The sequence below is a fragment of the Xyrauchen texanus genome, chromosome 38 (assembly GCF_025860055.1).
Source record: "Xyrauchen texanus isolate HMW12.3.18 chromosome 38, RBS_HiC_50CHRs, whole genome shotgun sequence".
NCBI lineage: Eukaryota > Metazoa > Chordata > Actinopteri > Cypriniformes > Catostomidae > Xyrauchen > Xyrauchen texanus.
This window is the reverse complement of record NC_068313.1, coordinates 5360060-5379911: the sequence shown is the minus strand read 5'-3', so window position 1 is coordinate 5379911 and position 19852 is coordinate 5360060. Positions and strand designations below refer to the sequence as shown.

Genomic DNA, 19852 nt, shown 5'->3' with positions numbered 1-19852 from the left:
GCTCCAGTGTACCCAGTGTCCATGGGTGCTCAGGACACTATAGTTTTGCTACAAGCTTCAATATAGAACCAAGCCACTACATTTTCTGTCCTGATGAACGAGACAGAAATCCAGTTCCTTACAGTGGAAGTTATGCTTCGAGCTTACAGTGCTTTCAGGAAAAGGAGCAGTAACACTTCTGCCCTTAGAATTTACAGGGCATGGGTTTTATTCCATCTGGGTCTGACACTGAACAGGGAGAAGAGATGCCTAACTCCCACCAGGGTGGTGACATATCGTGGCTTAATTTGAATTCAGTTACAATTAGAGTCTCTCTGACTCCACAGAGGCAATCAGTGTTGAGAGATCACTTGTCTCAGTTCCTTGCAAAGGAGCAGGTGACAGTGTAATGTGGCTGGAGGTTGCTTGGCCTTATGTCAGCAGCCAGTCAGGTTGTGCCTTTGGAGCTGCTTCATATGCAACAGTTACAGCTGTGGTTTGCAAGGCACACAGAGGATCCATTCGAGGATGGCCAGTGTCTGATTCCGCGGGACCCGGATTACCTCCAGTACAGTACAGTGGTGGCTCTCAACCCCAGGTATGAAGAAGGGGATCACATTAGACACAATGTGTTTGAGGGTAACCATAACAAATGATGCCTCAGAGACAGGCTGGGGAGCTGTCTGGCGAGGCAACCCAGAACGAGATCAGTGTTAATCCTCTTGAGAGAAAGCACACATAAAAAGCAGCTTTAAAGAAATTCATGCATTAAAAGAAAATGAAACTAATATATATATATATATATATATATATATATATATATATATATATATATATATATATATATATATATATATATATTAAAGTCTTAGAGTCATCATTGTGTAGTTTGTTTAAATATGACTGTAAATTGTGTCTTAAAATAATAATTAAATAATAATTGTATTTAGAACCCCAGTGAGCAAGCCGAAGGCGACTGTGGCAAGGAACACAAAACTCCATAATATCTCGGTTAATAGGGAAAAATAACCTTGGGTGAAACCATGCTCACTGTGGGGGCCAGTTCCCCTCTGGTTAAACAGCATGAATATAATGCCAGTATAATTTTTTATGTGCAGTGCAAGTCATGGTTTAAAATGAGTTAACTAAGTAAGTGTTAAGGGCCAGTGTTTAAACAAAGATTTTGTATAAATTGTAAGATGAATTACTAATGTCTTTGAAATCCATCCTGAATTATCTGCAGAAGTTCACATATAAGCATTGTCCTTTGTTAGTTGAGACAAATAGGAAAAGGATCTACCTCCTTCTGTGGATTTTATTAATCTGGGAACTATTAACAGGCCTGAATTTTGCGATCGTAATGAACGTAATGGTATATAGCATGGTAGAAGTTCACTTAAGTCCTGTGGAGCTAGAAAATTCAAAGCTTTGTATGTAGTTAACAAAATTGTAAAATTAATATGAAATTTATCAGCCAATGTAATGACGATAAAATGGGACTAATATGATCATATTTCTTGGTTCTAGTCAGCACTCTGCATTTTGAACCAATTGATGTTTATTTACTGAACTTACAGGACATCCTCTCAGTAATGCATTACAATAATCTAGTCTTGAGGTCATGAACACAGGAATTCATTTTTCTGAATCAGCAACAGAGAGCATGTGTTGTAACTCGCAATATTTCTGAGGTTGAAGAATGCTGTTCTACAAACATTGGAAAATAGATTTTCAAAGGACAGATTGGTATCAAATATAACACCTAATTTATTCGCAGTAGAAGACGATGTAACAGTACATCCATTGAGAGTCAAATTATATTTTAGCAACTTATTTTTAAAGTTTTTTTGTCCAATAATTGCCCATCCAATCTTTAATTTAAATGACTCTAATTTGGAGAATTGTGAAATTTTGTCGGGCTTCGAAGCAATATAAAGTTGTGTATCATCGGCAAAACAGTGGAAACTTATTCCACGATTGCTGATGATATCTCCCAGGGGAAGCATATATAAGGAGTTCCCTATCTGTCACTCACTCGACGTTGTGTCGATGCCCCTTCTCTCCCAACTGCCGGTACGTCTGATGAGATTGTCCCCTTTGTCCCCCTCGCCTAGAGCTTAGACGGGTGGCTTGCGCTCTCCAACCTGTCGCGATGGCTGGCCCAGACCGTCCGACTCGGCTATGCGATTCAGTTCGCCAGGCACCCTCCCAGGTGCAGCGGTTTCCACTTCACTTCGGTCAAGAGCGAGAACACTGCTACCTTAGTGCGTAAATCGCTACCTTCCTACAGAAGGTCGAGATAGAGCCTGCCCCTCTGGCTGAGATGAAGAAAGGGTTTTACAGTCACAGGGCTACGAGCCCATTCTACAAGAGAAAAAAAAGAAAAGAGAGAGAGAAAAAAAGCAGGAGTGTGGCGGCCTCAGGGCCCTGACCAGTGGCACAACTCCGGGAATTGTCCCTGTAATAAGTGCACTTTAAGTCGCTTTGGATAAAAGCGTCTGCCAAATGCATAAATGTAAATGTTGTAAGAGCTTAGTTGGTATTGGATCTAACATACATGTTGTGGCTTTTGAAGAAACGTTTTGGTAGCTCTTCCTGACCTATGACAGCGAAGAACTGAAGTTGCTCATGAAGAAAATTATGAGACACTTAGGTACTGTGACAGATGATTGCATAATTCTATTTTTATTTAGATGATTTAAATTTTATCTGTAAAGAAATTCATGAAGTCATTACTATTGTGCTGCGGTGGAATATCTAGTTCAGTCAAGGCTTTATTTCTAACCAATTTTGCCACAGTACTGAATAAACACCAAGGATTGTTGTGGTTATTTTCTATGAGTTTGCTAAATTTGCTGGCCTGGCCGTTTTTAGTGCCTGTCTGTAGCTACAGACACTCTCCTTCCATGCACTGTGAAATACCTCTAGTTTTGTATTCTTCCACTTCTTTCACTCCATTTTTAGAGCTGCTTTCTTAAGTGTATGAATGTGAACATTGTACTATGGTGCAGGGCTTTTTTCTTAAATTTTCTTTAATCGAAGGGGGGCAATACTATCAAGAGTGCTAGAGGAGACTGTATTTACAGTATATTTTCTCTTATTGCATCAAGTTCTTCTAGAATTTTTGGCTTACTGAGTATATGAGATAAATCTGGAAGATTATTAGTGATAGTGAAAAGTGGTTGAAAGAATAGTTTTACATGAATGATAGCTTAGTGTAGATTGAGTAACATTTGCTGATTGCAGCATACAAGAGACGAGGTAATGATCTGAGATTTCATCGCTCTGCGGCACAATTTCTATAGTATCAACATCAAATCCATACGACAGAATTAAATCTAGCGTATTAGTATGGCGATGAATTGGTCCTGTCACATTTTGTATGACTCCAAGAGAGTTGAGAATATTGATAAATGCTAATCCCAGTGTGTAATTTTCATTATCTATGTGAATGTTTAATTCAACAACAATTAAATTCACCAAAGAAATCAAAATATAGCCCAGGTGATCTATATACTGTAGCTAGGGCAAAAGACAACAGAGATTGTTTATTTGTATCTGACAGTGTCACATTAAGTATTATTATTTCAAATGACTTAAATCCTGTCCTCCTGACCAAAAACGTCACTATAAATTGCAGCAACACCTCCTCGACCCTTCAGATGAGGCTCATGTTTATAACAATAATCTGGGGAGTAGATTCATTTAAACTAATATATTCATACAGTTTAAGCCAGGTTTAAGTCAAACAGAGAGCATCCAAACAATGATCTGTAAAAATGTTATTTACAATTAGTGCTTTGGTTGAACAAGATCTAATTGTTTAGTAGACCTACCTTTATATGATATTTATCTTAAATTTGTATTTTTTTCAAGTTTTTTCTTAATGGTAAATGGTCTGCACTTATATAGTGCCTTTTTAACCTTGATGGTATTCAAATCGCTTTACACAGACTCATTCACCCATTCACACATACATTCATACACCAATGGCGGCAGAGCTGCCTGCCATTGGGAGAAACTTGGGGTTCAGAGTCTTGCCCAAGGACACTTTGGCATGTGGAGTAATGTGGGCCGGGATTCTAACCACCAACCCTGCGATTAGTGGCCGACACACTCTAATAATTTTTGTTCCCAAATTAGTTTTGGGAACAGACAAAGTCGCTATGTTATATCTAGGTGATACAGTCTCTGTTGTAGTTTACGTGACCTGGGTGACATGTTCAGATTTGCCTGTTTTTCTGCTTCCTGACCTGGGCTCCAATTAGTTAAATACTATCACTATTAAGACTATGAGACAAATTAATAGAGAGGAGAGCAGCACCTTCCCAGGAGGGATGGAATCCATCTCTCTTTGGGAGGGATGTGAAGGGAGGGGGCCAGAGCATATTACAGTGTCTGTCATCATTTTTGCAAGTTCACACACCTGTTTAACATTATCGGGGCCCAGAGGAACCTTAGGGGTGGACGCTCTGGGGAACGAGTGGCCTCAAGTTCTCCTGTATGCATTTCCTCTTTTCCGCTTCTTTCTGTGGTCCTGGCCAGAGTGATTAGTTTGCAAGCGAGGGTTCTGTTGGTGGCACCGGACTGGCCCCAGCAGCAATGGATGCCATATCTGGTCACTTTGTTGGTGGGGTCACTGTGGTGTTTTCAAGTTTGGCAAAATATGCTGTCACAGGCCATGGGTAAATCCTGGCACCCAAATCCAAGGCAGTGTAGGCTGCAAGTTTGGCCCATGGATGGGATCCATTCAGAGGTCTTGGACAAGGAGTTCTATCAACCTTACTGGTTGCTAGAGCTCTGTGTATGAGAATGCTCTATGCTAACAGTTGGGTAATGTTTTCTCAGTGGTGTCAGTCTTTTTGATATTGAGTCGATCTTGTCTTTTCTCCAGTCCCTGTTGGTGTGTGGTCTGGCAGAGTCAAAATTGAGGGGGTATGTAGCACACATATCTGATCACCATGCATGTTTTGATGGCTCTTAGCTGGTTCCCGGCCTCTCATCAGATGCTTTCTAAAAGGGGCCCATAGATTGTGCCCATCACCATCTCGAATAATCCCTTTTTAGGATTTGTGCATTGTCTTGGATGCTTTGACAGAGCCCTGTTTGAACCCTTGGACAATTTATAGATTTAAGACTTTAAGATTTAAGATTTTCTTCTTGTATTACCTTAGCAAGAAGGGTGAGTGAGTTACATGCCCTGTCTGTGCACCCGAAATGCTTAAGATTAGAAGAAGAGGGCTCAGCCCCTTCCAAACCAGGCATTCCTGGCAAAAGTACTACCCCGCTCATATGTATCCAGGCCCTTGGTCCTAGCTTCTTTTCATCCACCTCCTCATGACTCTGTGGAAGCAGCTACATTGCATCTAATCTGCCTAGTCAAAGCACGGAGGAGGTACATTTCTTGCATTCAAGCTATAAGTAAAATGGATAAAATGTTGTCTGCTAAGGAGAATCAGTGCAAGGCTAGGCTGTGTCCAAACAGCAACTGGCTTACTGTGTGGTCAGGTTGATCGAGTTAGCCTATCATAATGCAGGGGATACGCTAATAAACTAATAAAACTGTTTGTTTCCCAGAGAATTGTTATTCTGGTCTTACTGCCCCACTATTTCCCCCTTCTGACCTTATCTGGTACACGGTTGACCCATACTGTGGCGTGTTGACTGAGGTGGAATAGAACGGAGGGTTACACATGTAACCCAGGTTCTATGAATAAGTTCAAGAAGCCACACATTATTGTCACTCGTGGAAATTCATGGTGCCAGTCGGCAAAAGAGAAAGTGCCGGCTTGCACACAGTTGATTGCACACAGGTCGTGAATAATTTGCTATACGTCTCCTGTCAGCTTAACCTCAACGAAGCTGACCCATACTGTGGTGTGTTGACCTTTTTCATAGAACCTAGGTTACCTGTATAACCCTCCATTCCTGTGGCTGTCAAATTCAACAGTAGCAAAATAGTGCCCTCAACTGACAAACATTATGAGAAATAGCCTCAATGATCCGTTTCAAATAAGAATGATTGACAGGTGAAAAGCGTCAATGTCCTTTGTCCATGGACACATTTTTGTTTACTGTTTACAAAGTCTGCAGCTGTCACAGGACCGGTGAGATATATCAGGACACTTATTTCAAAAATATCTTTAAGGGAATATGACATTTTTTGCATACTTTTCTTTGAAAATATCACTTGCAGTGTCTACTAATAATATACAAGCAAATTTACAACTAATTGATGACAGATACAATATATGGTATTTAATCAGTACAAATAGTGATTTAGTACAATGGTTGAGTTCAGAACAAGGAATAAGGAAGACGATGATAACAGCCTATGGCACTGAAAGATGCATGCAGAAAGGCTCAGATTGGCTTGAGCATGAGGGGGAGCTGGGGATGGGGGTGGGTGAGCGAGCGTCTGTGTGGCAGATTAGAACAGGTGTGTTTTCTGAATGGTGTGTTTATATGCACTGCCTAATTGGTAGGAGGTGGAGTTGACAGATCAGCTGGGTGTCAGCTGATGAGCCAGCTGGCACTCCATGGTCAGCCTGAACTATACTTTAGCTCTATTTCAGTCGCTAAAGCTCCATTAGGTTTCCTAACAGATGTTGTTTTGTTGCCGTTTCTCCCAAATCCATACTTCTCTGAGATTGGTGATATGTTGTTTTGTCACATGACTATGTGTGTTGAAAGCTTAACCCTTTAATGTCAGCCCAGAATGCATTGAACTGAACAGTCAGTTTAAATGAAATAAGCATAGCATATAGAGGATATAAAACACAATTACGTGCATAAGGATGTTGGGTCGCATGAGGATAAAAGAATAGTTTGCCCAAAAATTATAATTCTCTCATTATTTACTCACCCTTATGCCCTCTCAAATTAATATGACTTTCTTTATTGCGTGGAGCAGAAGATATTGTTTTTATAGATGTATGATATTTTTATTTCCAAACTAGGCAAGTCAATGGGGTCCAAAACATCTAAGCTCCAAAAGCAAGGCAGCATGCTTAACACATGCGCAGAGCTCATGTACAGTGTGTGTGGAGTGCAGCACTCTGCATATGCATCAAACAAGGAAATGTAATCAAGCTTCAAATAATTACTCTACCATTGACACTGCAGATATAAAGTTCTAACCTAAAATGATCATATTGCTTCAGAAGAAATGGATTAAACCACTTGAGTCAGATGGATTACCTTTATGTTGCCTTTTTGAAGCTTGGAAGTTTTGGTCCCTATTGACTTGCAATCAAGTTGTGTTCCCCTATTTGTGTTCCGCAGAAGAAAGACAGTCATACAAACTGAGGCATAAGGGTGAGGAAATGAAGAAAGAATTATCTTTTTTTGGTTAACTATTCCTTTTGTTCATAGGGTAACCCTTTCAAACTTTGTCAACCCTTAGTTTTTTTCCAAACAAATACCAAGTTACCAAAGTTTTATTAAAATAACAATATCTGTTGTAACTTTGAATTTGTGGCAGAAAATATGGTTGCCATGGTACATGTTTATAGGAGTGACAAAAAATGAAGCTTTGAGGAAGCATCAGATTTGATATTTTACTCTAGTTCAATTTGATTGATTTTATCAGCTTCAGTGTTTGAATGATTTTTAAAATGATTTTCAATGACTTTTTATATATATATAAAAAATTTTATATATATGAAAGTGTTTGTGTGTATGTTATTTAATTTAAAATGTTTTAAAAGTCTTTGAAAGAATAATTATCATTAATATTATTATACCATTAGTCTATTTTACAATTGTTTAATAAATAAAAAATAAAAAAATACATCAATTAATCAGATGTGGCAAATACACCATTTTGCATGTTTTTTTTAATTTATTTATTATTATTTGTTTTATAGGTATACAGTATGTGTGAGTCCCAGATAAACACAACATTTCTTATCTGAGGAAGTGTGAGAACACATCACATATAGCCCTTAAAGTGAAAAATATATATATAATAAAAAAAATTACATAAAATATAGGGTTATCCAGACCCCAGCAAAAAGTTATTATCACATGTTCATGCTTGTAAGTTAAAGGGATAGTTCACCCAAAATTGGGTTCTCTCATAATTTACTTACCCTTATGCTATCCTATATGTGTGTCTTTCTTTCATCTGCAGAACATAAATTAAGATTTTTAGAAGAATTTTTCAGCTCTTTTAGTCCATACAATGGAACTGAATGGGTACCAAAACTTTGAAGCTCCAAAAATAACATAAATCAGAATATAAGTAATCCATAAAACTCCAGTGTTTAAATCAATGTCTTCAGAAGTGATCTTCAGTCAATCTCCATTGTAAACTTTCATTTTCACATTCTTCTTCTTGTGTTTTTGGTGATTCGGATTCTGCATGCGTATCGCCCCCTACCAAAAAAGGACTTAAATATTGATCTGTTTCTCACCCACTTCTTTCATATCTCTTCTGAAGGTATGGTTTAAAACACTGGAGTCATATGGATTACTTTAATGATGCCTATATGTGCTTTGGCAGCATCCAAATTTTGTCACCTTTTCACATTTTATGGACCTACATAGCTGAGATATTCTTCTCAAAATCATAATTTGTGTTCTGCAGAAGTAAGGAAGTCATACACATGTGGGATGGCATGAGGGTGAGTAAATGATGAAATCATTTTCATTTTAGGGTGAGCTAAGTCCTTTTATTGCTTGAAATTCTTCTCCCTGCCTAGTAGGGGGTGATATTCCTGAAGAATGTGAAAATGAAAGTTAAATTGGAGATTGGCTGAGCAGAGAGGAGATTTTATAGTAAAAAGGACTTAAATATGAATCTGTTTATACCCACACTTATCATATCACTTTTAAAGACATTGATTTACACCTGAAGACTTATGGATTACATTTATGCTGACTTTTTTTGTATTTTTATAGTTTTTGTTTTTTTGCTTGTTTCAATATTTCGGCACTTGCATTGTATGGACCAAAAGAGCTCAGAAATTCTTCTAAAAATCTTAATTTGAGTTAAGCAGATGAAAGAAAGTAATACACATTTAGGATGGCATAAGGGTGAGTAAATGATGAGAGAATGATGGTTATGAACTTTTATCATTTCATTTGTCACACTGCAGGACCATTGAGAATTAGCGAAAGGCAGTTTTTTTGGTGAAAAACTTGAAATGATGACCAGGCATTTAAAAACATACACTTTCCCATGCACAAATAAGCCTGATAGTAAACAGGCCTAAATGCATGTATGTGTATACATGTATACATTTATGAACATGTGCACCCCATGATGCATGTGGTTTAAAGATGTGATGGAAGCTTTCTCTATCCTATCTGTCTGCCTATATTCTGTCTCCCCTTTTCTTCATCTATCTTTCGTGGTGAAGTCACACGTCACTGTAGAGCTACTTCCCTCTGACCACATGCTCGCTGTATGACAGGTTTAACTTGCTCACAGGAAAGTTCTGCTTCTAACCTCAAAGTCATTCTGCGTCCTTTTCATATGCTCAGCATATCAGCGTGTGTGCATGTGAATCTACGCAAACGTGTGTAATTATGAGTTTTAGGAGTAAAATCACGTTTCGAAAGAAGATGAAAAGTCGACGGGTTCGAGCAGACTGCACTCGAGTGAGCTGCGTATGTATTTAATCTTTCTGAATTAATATTTCAACTGTTGCCTTGTGTTTATCACAATTTGTTATATAAAATGATAATGGTGCATCCTGTATTATTTTATATAAGTCACAACGTGATGCTGTACTAATGGTTCTGTATCATCCCTTATTTTTGTTATATCAGTCCATTGATTACATTAAGGGCACTTTGCTTTCACACTAGCTTTTGGTTTGGACCCAAGTCTGTGAGAGAGTTTGGTTTGTTTTGGTTGGTGTGAAAGTGGTTTCATGAATTACAAATGGAGTCCATTTGGAAATGTAAAATAAAAAAAAATTCAGCCAGTATATATGATCTATAATGTGTATTTATCTTACATTTTGTGGTGCTTTTTGACATGTGTTTTTTTAGCAGTAAAGAGAGGAACATGACCTGGGCTGTACTCAAACCCAGGTGGCCTATGTGCACCACAACTCAATATGTCAGAGCACTTGCAATGACCACAAGGCCACTGCTCCAACAAGAATTTACATATTTGCATGTTTGTGTTTGCAATTATTACAGTATAATGCACTTATTTATAGCTACCTGCCTTTAAATAAATTACCTTTCGAGAGCAACTCACATTCTTTGCACATCTTGCAATGCAGAAAACGTATGTTACATTCTGTGCCTGTAAATTTTCTTGGTCAGTCCAAAGGGACAAATACTAATAATGCTGTGAAGCAACGATCTTCTCACCCTGAGTTGTTATCTAGTTCAGAATGATCTCACAGTTATTTTGGAAACAGTAGGTTGACTTTTCTTGAGCTGATCTTGGTACATGTTTACTGAAATTATGCTCTGCCCCCAGTAGGCGAAGCGGGAAGTGCTTTTGAACGTATGGACACGTGTGTGTGTGTGTGTGCTGCAGTTTCTGGGTGAAAATTCTGGGTGCCAAAAGCGAGTTGTAATGCAAGTTGTTTTTAGCGGTAAATTATGTAATACAGTGAAAAGGAATGCTTATTTTAACTCAAAAACGATTACTTCCTGGTTTCATAGCAGGATGTGAACCTAGGTTTTCCACACTGCTCATGCAACATGCTTCCAGTCATACGATAGAAGACAAACACATTTGAAATAATGCAAAAATGTCTGATGGGATATTGGCGCTTTTCAGTAACTTGGCATAATGGGGCAGATGTCAGGGTACTAGACAATTCTGAAGCAACATGTCGACTTCCCGTGTGATCATGTTGCCTAGATACAGTGGTGAACAGATGCTGCTAGTACTCTCAGTGTTAACTTGCTTTTATGACACAAATGTACCATAGTTCTGACCAAAATAATAATGTGAACAGAAACCTAAAGGGCCGGGGGAGGAGGGTGGAATCAAACTTGAGTTAAAAATTAAAGTGTCAAAACAGCCCAAAAGGTTTTTGAATTGTTGTTTGTTTGTTTTAGAACAATGACCAACTGCCCTCTGGCAGTTCCCTTTTTTGCTTTCATTAAACATGTGGATACTGTTGGTTCTTCTTTTAGGAGTTTAAATTGACCTGAGTATATATGTTAAAGTTCAAATTAATATTGTGGTAGACCATGTGTTTGATACCATTGGCACGTTTTGTGGCACACAGCCTGATTGTTTCACTAACAGGGAATAAATTAGTAAAACCCCTGGCTGGTGAATGATAATATTTGTTGCCATGGAGAAACTCCTTCCTGACATTATGTCACTAGTTATGATGTTTGTAATTCCCTGACTATGTGGGCAAGTTGGTCTCATAAAATCACATAACTTTACCTGCATGTTAGTAAAATTTGTTTTACCTACCTTGTTCTTATGCTGTATTCCATTCAAGTCAGATGTGGGATACTCCTACTTGATATCTCTGCATATCAAGACGTTCCATTACCAGATGCTAGGTTGATGACTTGTAAGGAAAGAAATCTGCAATACTCCCTTTAGCTTAGCAGGTGTTTGACTTTCACCAGAGACATCTCCTAGCAACCCAATTGATAAATAATGCTGCAATGCTAGCATTTATTCTACAGGTGTATGATTATCAAAATAGAGTATAATTTACCAAGTTTTATACACTATATATATACACTCACCTAAAGGATTATTAGGAACACCATACTAATACTGTGTTTGACCCCCTTTCGCCTTCAGAACTGCCTTAATTCTATGTGGAATTGATTCGACAAGGTGCTGAAAGCATTCTTTAGAAATGTTGGCCCATATTGATAGGATAGCATCTGGCAGTTGATGGAGATTTGTGGGATGCACATCCAGGGCACGAAGCTCCCGTTCCACCACATCCCAAAGATGCTCTATTGGGTTGAGATCTGGTGACTGTGGAGGCCATTTTAGTACAGTGAACTCATTGTCATGTTCAAGAAACCAATTTGAAATGATTCAAGCTTTGTGACATGGTGCATTATCCTGCTGGAAGTAGCCATCAGAGGATGGGTACATGGTGGCCATAAAGGGATGGACATGGTCAGAAACAATGCTCAGGTAGGCCGTGGCATTTAAACGATGCCCAATTGGCACTAAGGGGCCTAAAGTGTGCCAAGAAAACATCCCTCACACCATTACACCACCACCACCAGCCTGCACAGTGGTAACAAGGCATGATGGATCCATGTTCTCATTCTGTTTATGCCAAATTCTGACTCTACCATCTGAATGTCTCAACAGAAATCGAGACTCATCAGACCAGGCAACATTTTTCCAGTCTTCAACTGTCCAATTTTGGTGAGCTCTTGCAAATTGTAGCCTCTATTTCCTATTTGTAGTGGAGATGAGTGGTACCCGGTGGGGTCTTCTGCTGTTGTAGCCCATCCGCCTCAAGGTTGTGCGTGTTGTGGCTTCACAAATGCTTTGCTGCATACCTCGGTTGTAACGTGTGGTTATTTCAGGCAAAGTTGCTCTTCTATCAGCTTGAATCAGTCGGCCCATTCTTCTCTGACCTCTAGCATCAACAAGGCATTTTCGCTCACAGGACTGCCGCATACTGGATGTTTTTCCATTTTCACACCATTCTTTGTAAACCCTAGAAATGGTTGTGCGTGAAAATCCCAGTAACTGAGCAGATTGTGAAATACTCAGACCGGCCCGTCTGGCACCAACAACCATGCCACGCTCAAAATTGCTTAAATCACCTTTCTTTCCCATTCTGACATTCAGTTTGGAGTTCAGGAGATTGTCTTGACCAGGACCACACCCCTAAATGCATTGAAGCAACTGCCATGTTATTGGTTGATTAGATAATTGCATTAATGAGAAATTGAACAGGTGTTCCTAATAATCCTTTAGGTGAGTGTATATATATATATATATATATATATATATATATATATATATATATATATATATATATATATATATATACATTGTTAAACAAGCTTAAATATCCTGTAATGTAGGAACGTTGAGTCTATCATTGGAATTACTTAGTAAAAGTAAATGTTTTTTACTTTGTATGTATCCCTAAACACTAGAAGTGGAACAACAATGACCCTTACAATAATCTAGAGTTCTGGTAAACCCCACAGTTTGCCCCAGAAGTGTTTGCCATTAGCTGCAAATTGTCCATTGTTGCAAAAGTTTTGCTTCAGGTTCACCACTACTGGTGAAGATGCATTAATGATTATGTTTATGGCTCTCATCCACACTGGAACAGCATTGAAAACTGAGACTTTCAAAAGTGCTTCCCATAACCTCATACTTTTGAAAACTATGATATTAGACAACTGAAAACAGAGTAGTAGTGTGGATGGGGCCTAAAGTGGCCGTCACACTACACTTTGAGCATGCAAAATTACTTCTGAAATTGCAATGGACTAGGATATGATATCACACATACAAGCGTTTACCATGTAAATTTTTCATTCACCTCTTCAGAAGCGTGTGCTGTTGGATAAACGGCACATTCCAGTAGCTTTCTCTCCACTCTGCACTCCACTGCAGACTATGCCCCTGGGTGCTTCGACATCGCTTTAAAAGAGTATATTTCCTCTATTAGAGCAGGCACATTGACATTGAATGTCTTTTTAAAGATGCCCTTCCATCTCTGTGTAGTTCCTGGATGTGGTCGTTACCTCTTCGCCTCTGATGGTCATGATCACTGCCTCACGTGCCTGGGCCAAAATCACGTTGAGGAAGCATTCGTGGATTGTTCATGTTCTCATTGCGAGAACATGACCATGGCAACGTTGCAGTTGAGGCTTTCCTTCTTTCGAGGGAAAGCCACTTCAGCTTTCCCCCCAGCCGGTCCTTCTACTTACGGGTACGAGGCCACTCTGGTTGACGCTGAAGGCGATTTGAGGTCTTCAATGGGTTCGGCTCTGCCGGGTAATCCCCCACGGACTGCCCACTCCCCTGTACACTCGTTTGCTCCCATCCAGTTTTGAGATTTGACAGAAAGCTCACCTCATTGGCAGCCTAATGTCACTTTCGGAGCTTGCGAGCTGGATGAGATGAGAGCGCCTTGGTGATGTCGGACAGCGAGCACTCGATCGGGCTGCCGCCTTTGGGTGTGGCAGCTCAGTCTGAGACTGCCGCACTGACTGCCATGCTTGCCCTGGCCGCCGAGAGTGTTGGGCTTGAGTGGAACCCTCCACCCACACCAGAGCACTGGTGGATTGACGGCTAGTTTCTGGGATCCCCCTCCAATCCCTTTCTTCCCGGATGTGCACGATGATCATGGAAGGGACCTTTCGCTGCCCGAACCCGATTATTTAGCTCGTCCACTCTCACTACCCTTGACGGTGGGGTGGCCGAGATTTATGCCACGATACCCCAGGTGGATAAATCGATCGCGGCACACATGTGCCTGCTGAGTGCCACCACCTGGCTGAGTCGCCCGGCACTCCCTTCCCAAGCCTGTAGGACAACGTCGTCTCTGGCGAACAAAGCCTACAGTGCTGCCGGTCAGGCCGCCTCTGCCTTGCACAACATGGCCCTCTTTGAAAGAGCCGCACAAGGGTTGTTCTGATCCCGGTGTGCTTCAAGAGCTGTGCCCGTGACCGCCCTCGCCCTCCGTGTCACTAATGTCACAATGCGTGCACTCGGGCAGATGATGTCAACGCTTGTGGTCCAAGAGCGCCACCTGTGGCTGAACCTGGTCGAGATGAAGGACACAGATAAGGCACAGTTCCTTAACGTGGCCATCTCCTAGGTTGGCTTCTTCAGTGACAATGTCGAGGAATTCACCCAGCATTTCTCGGCAGTGAAGCAATAGATGGTGGCCATCCAGCACATCTTGAGAGTGCACACCCCGTTTGTTCGCTGAGGGCGTCCCCCTGCAGCGACACAAACCCATGCAGCTCCGCCCCAGCCCGAGCCCAGCCCTCGGCCCCAGCGTAGAGCCCCCCACAGGAGAGGGATGCCCCAGCCTCTCAGCCGGCCTCAAAGACCCCCGGAGGACTCCAAAGTGCCTCTGATCCCGTGGATCGAGATGTCTGCGAGAACTCCAGAGCTGGTAGTCAGACCACTCCATCCCCAGTGGAGGGCCGGGAGGAAAATCTTGTTGTTCCCTTTACCTTTTCTGTTTGCCACACCCCGTATGGGCTGCGGTACCCACATTGTAAAAAAAAAAAAAAGAGCAGTTTTTTACCCCATGGTTGCCACCCCAGTGGCAACTGGACACCGAGCGCTCACAGCCAGGTCCTCACGAACGTTGCCACCTGCCTTCACATTGCACTGGTTGGCCAGAACCATCTGACTCGGCTATGTGATTCAATTCGCCAGGCGCCCACCTTGGTTCCGCGGTCCTTCTGCAGAAGGGAGCGACAGAGCCTGTCCCTCCAGCTGAGGTGAGGCAAGGGTTTTACAGCAGTTACTTCATCATTCCAAAGAAGGGTGGTGGGCTTTGGCCAATCCTGGACCTGCGAGTTCTGAGCCGGGACTTGCACAGACTCCCATTCAAGATCGCTAAAAAGCAAAAACAAGACACGCTTTTCATATGGAGTTCAACGTGGCGCTGATGCCCTGACACAAATCATGTGCATTCTATATCTAAATTGAAAAGACAGCCTGCCAAATGATTAAATGACGGTTTAATGAGCATTGTAATGAATACTAGTTCTTTCAATAAGTCAACATCCCAGTTAAACTTTGGGAAATTTTTAATGTTACTTGTGCTGAAGCGGGTTTTGCCCAAGGCACCATATAAGCTAGAACCGCTTCTGCTCAAATTGGAGGTCTTTGTTCTGTGGAGTTTGGACATGTTAATAAAACATTTTTGTTACATACTGTATTCTTTTTTTCTATTGTGTTGTTCTTTTCAAAAAACAAATAAATGCAATATGACAGGAAATAAGTATACTGTACTGTGTATAGAGTCAAATTGTATTACTTTTAAAATCTGAGATTAATCACGATTAACAAAGAAAAATTATGAGATTAATCGTGATTAAAAATGTTAATCTAATGACAGCACAAATGTTTTACTTATTCTGAGGGTCCCTAGAAATAAAGTAGCGTAATATAATTTAAGTACTGTAAACTACCTAATAAACACATTTTACATTTGAATATTACAAGATTTGTTGTTGTCATCATGATAATACGTGTTCTTTTTTTGGCTGAGCAATGGCAACTCAGATCATGATCTTTGTGTTTGCAGGAATTTGTGTGAGGTCACCTGGGGAAGTTTTAGAACAATGTGTATTTCTACATTAATTTATATAATTATGTATTAAGTCAAATGGAAAGGTTATATCAGAGAAGCAGAACTACTTAAAGTGAACAGATTGATAGTGCTTTGTGGTTGTATGCCAAATCCAAAAGTTAAAAAAAAACACAGAGAATCCAGCAAGTACTTTTGTGTGTGTGTGCACTCATTTATGGGTTTATTGCACATTTGGCAGATTAACACTGTAAGTGGAGGCATGTTCAGATTTCTCAAATTGAAAGCTTATTTAGTTGCTGATTGTTTTGAGATTAGTGTGAGGTCACTGTTGCCAGTGTCTGCCGTGTGTTAGCTGGTTTATTAAGGAAAATTACTAATGCCATGTGTTTAGTTAAGGGTTTGATATTACAAGATATGTTGTCTTTTCCCACAGTTCTGTGTTATATACATTCATCAATGGCTCGGTTCAAATTACAGCATCACCCTACGCGCACACACACACACACACACACACCTTGTTGATGAGAGAGGCCAACTGAGAATGGCCAGACTGGGTTCAACTGACAAATTCTACGCTAACTCAGATAACCGCTCTGTACAATTGTGGTGAGAAGAATAGCATCTCAGAATGCTATTCTGAGATGCAGGTTTTGGCTGCATGATGGAGACCTGGACAATATTAGGCAGGAGGTTTTAATGTTGTGGCTGATCGGTGTGTGTGTGTGTGTGTGTGTGTGTGTGTATATATATATATATATATATATATATATCAATAATCGAGAACACAACTCATGCCATGTGAGGGGAGAAACAAACCCTGCTAATCTATTCACATTCAGAGAGGGAAAAAAGTATTTGATCCCCTGGTGATATTGTACGTTTCCCACTGACAAACAAATTATCAGTCTATCATTTTAATAGTAGGTTAATTTGAACAGTGAGAGACAGAATAACAACAAAAAAAATCCAGAAAAACACATGTCAAAACTGTTATAAATTGAATTGCATTTTAATGAGGGAAATAAGTATTCGACCCCTCTGCAAAACATGACTTAGTACTTGGTGGCAAAAGCCTTGTTGGCAATCACAGAGGTCAGATGTTTCTTGTAGTTGGCCACCAGGTTTGCACACATCTCTGGAGGGATTTTGTCCCACTCCACTTTGCAGATCTTCTCCAATTCATTAAGGTTTCGAGGCTGACGTTTGGCAACTCTTCAGCTCCCTCCAGAGATTTTCTATGGGATTATGGTCTGGAGAATTGCTAGGCCACTCCAGGACCTTAATGTGCTTCTTCTTGAGCCACTCCTTTGTTGACTTGGCCGTGTGTTTTAGGTCATTGTCATGCTGGAATACCCATCCACAACCCATTTTCAATGCCCTGGCTGAGGGAAAGAGGTTCTCATCCAAGATTTGACGGTACATGGCCCCGTCCATCATCCCTTTGATGTAGTGAAGTTGTCCTGTCCCCTTAGCAGAAAAACACTCCCAAAGCATAATGTTTCCACCTCCATATTTGATGGTGGGAATGGTGTTCTTGGGGTCATAGGCAGCATTCCTCCTCCTCCAAACACAGCGAGTTGAGTTGATGCCAAAGAGCTCGATTTTGGTCTCATCTGACCACAACACTTTCACCCAGTTCTCCTCTGAATCATTCAGATGTTCATTGGCAAACTTCAGACGGGCCTGTACATGTGCTTTCTTGAGCAGGAGGACCTTGTGGGCGCTGCAGGATTTCAGTCCTTCACGGCTTAGTGTGTTACCAATTGTTTTCTTGGTGACTATGGTCCCAGCTGCCTTGAGATCATTGACAAGATCCTCTTGTGTAATTCTGGGCTGATTCCTCACCGTTCTCATGATCATTGCATTATTTATTTATTTTATTATAATGTATTTTGTTGTATTTTATTTTATATTACAATTCATTTAATAAATCAATGGTGATAATAGTGGTGATGATGATGGTGGTGTTGATGTTGGTGATGATGATGTGTGTTTTGATATGTGTCCTGTAGCAGGAGAAGCCCAAACTGATTGACCCTCTGGACTATGAGGCTGTGATCTCAGAGCTTGAACCCGAGCTGAGGGAAGACCCCCTTCAAGACCTGTTACTATTTCCAGAACATGACTTTACTGTGAGTTCACTGCTGTTTTGTGTGTATGTGTATTTGTCTGTGGTGTGTGTTTATGACATTTTAATAATGTCTAACATTTTGATACATATTATTTTCACTCAATAAATAATTTAATTGTTTATTATTATTTCATTTTTAATAAAAAAAATTATGTAAAAATGTATATTATATATTGTCATATTTTCGGTAAGATTGAAAGTTTGGATCTGGGACAAAGGTAAAACAGTCATATCTACAGTATACATAAAAGGCATTTGAAAATTTGAAAAAATAAATGAAGAGGGCATGATAAAACAAACAAAAACAAATATTCCAAGACACTTTTAATATTTCCTTCATATAAAAAAAAGAAAAACTCAACCCCTGGGACATAAAAGACATAAAAACATAAAAGAAACCCTCGACAGGTGTGCATTTTTTATTTATTTTTTATCAAGATTGACTAATGGGAACACCCAGTGTCACACCCAGCTCTCACTGGACAGTTTTGCTCTGTGCATTTTGTGTAAGCAAATCCTCTAGAATATATTGGTTGTACAAACCTGTCAACATGTCATGGAAATAATTACACAACAACATTTGAAGCTAAAATGCTGTATTTTGTTTTTCTCGTGCAGTAGTATAAGACACAAAGTATGCATTAAGTGTGTGTGTGTGTGTGTGTGTGTGTGTGTGTGAGCGTGTATTTATCACTTTGTGGGGACCAAATGTCCCCATAAGGATAGTAAAACCCGAAATTTTTGACCTTGTGGGGACATTTTGTCGGTCCCCATGAGGAAAACAGCTTATAAATCATACTAAATTATGTTTTTTGAAAATGTAAAAATGCAGAAAGTTTTCTGTGAGGGTTAGGTTTAGGGGTAGGGTTAGGTTTAGGGGATAGAATATAAAGTTTGTACAGTATAAAAACCATTATGTCTATGGAAAGTCCCCATAAAACATGGAAACACAACATGTGTGTGTGTGTGTGTGTGTGTGTGTGTGTGTGTGTGTGTGTGTGTGTGTGTGTGTGTGTGTGTGTGTGTGTGTGTGTGTGTGTCTGTCTGTTTGCGTGTGTGCGTGCATGAGTGTGTTGAAACTTCTCCCTGTGTGATGCTGAGAAGTTCTGAGAGCAGGCCTGATCAGACCACATCCTCTTTCACACAGAGATCTGACTTTACATGGCACAAAAATAAACACTGTTTGCACACATTTACTCAGTGTGCACACACAATGCCTTGTCCTGTCTCTAATTTACTGTGTACATCAATTCACTATTTTAAGAAACCAACAGCAATAAAAATTATTATCTTCAGCAGGAATCCTGGATTGGATTGGCGCATTGAATGATGAACATTTAAACATTTAGGGTGTTTCCTCTCATTTGGTCATTTTTAAAAGAGCCAACTCAGACCCATTTTAAGTGGATTCAGATCTCATTTTGGTCCAGTGTGATGGGATCTCAGTTAGAGGTCAACCAATAGTGAATTTGGAAATGCTGATAACAATGTGGTAAAAAGGCCATTTAACTATATACAAGGCAGAAAC

At 40.1% G+C, this 19852-nt stretch overlaps 1 protein-coding gene across 8 annotated transcripts in view; it reads left to right on the top strand.

The window, feature by feature from the left end:
- dock10 (dedicator of cytokinesis 10) overlaps window positions 1–19852 on the top strand; it is a 301844-nt gene that overhangs the window by 144944 nt on the left and 137048 nt on the right. For 7 of the 8 annotated variants that reach the window (XM_052109636.1, XM_052109639.1, XM_052109641.1 and 4 more), the window contains one exon: window positions 18206–18325. In XM_052109636.1, coding sequence (XP_051965596.1) covers window positions 18206–18325 — 120 coding nt within the window. Of the gene's footprint in view, window positions 1–9473; window positions 9595–18205; window positions 18326–19852 lie in introns of those variants that run through there. The other variant, XM_052109637.1, reaches the window with a different exon arrangement.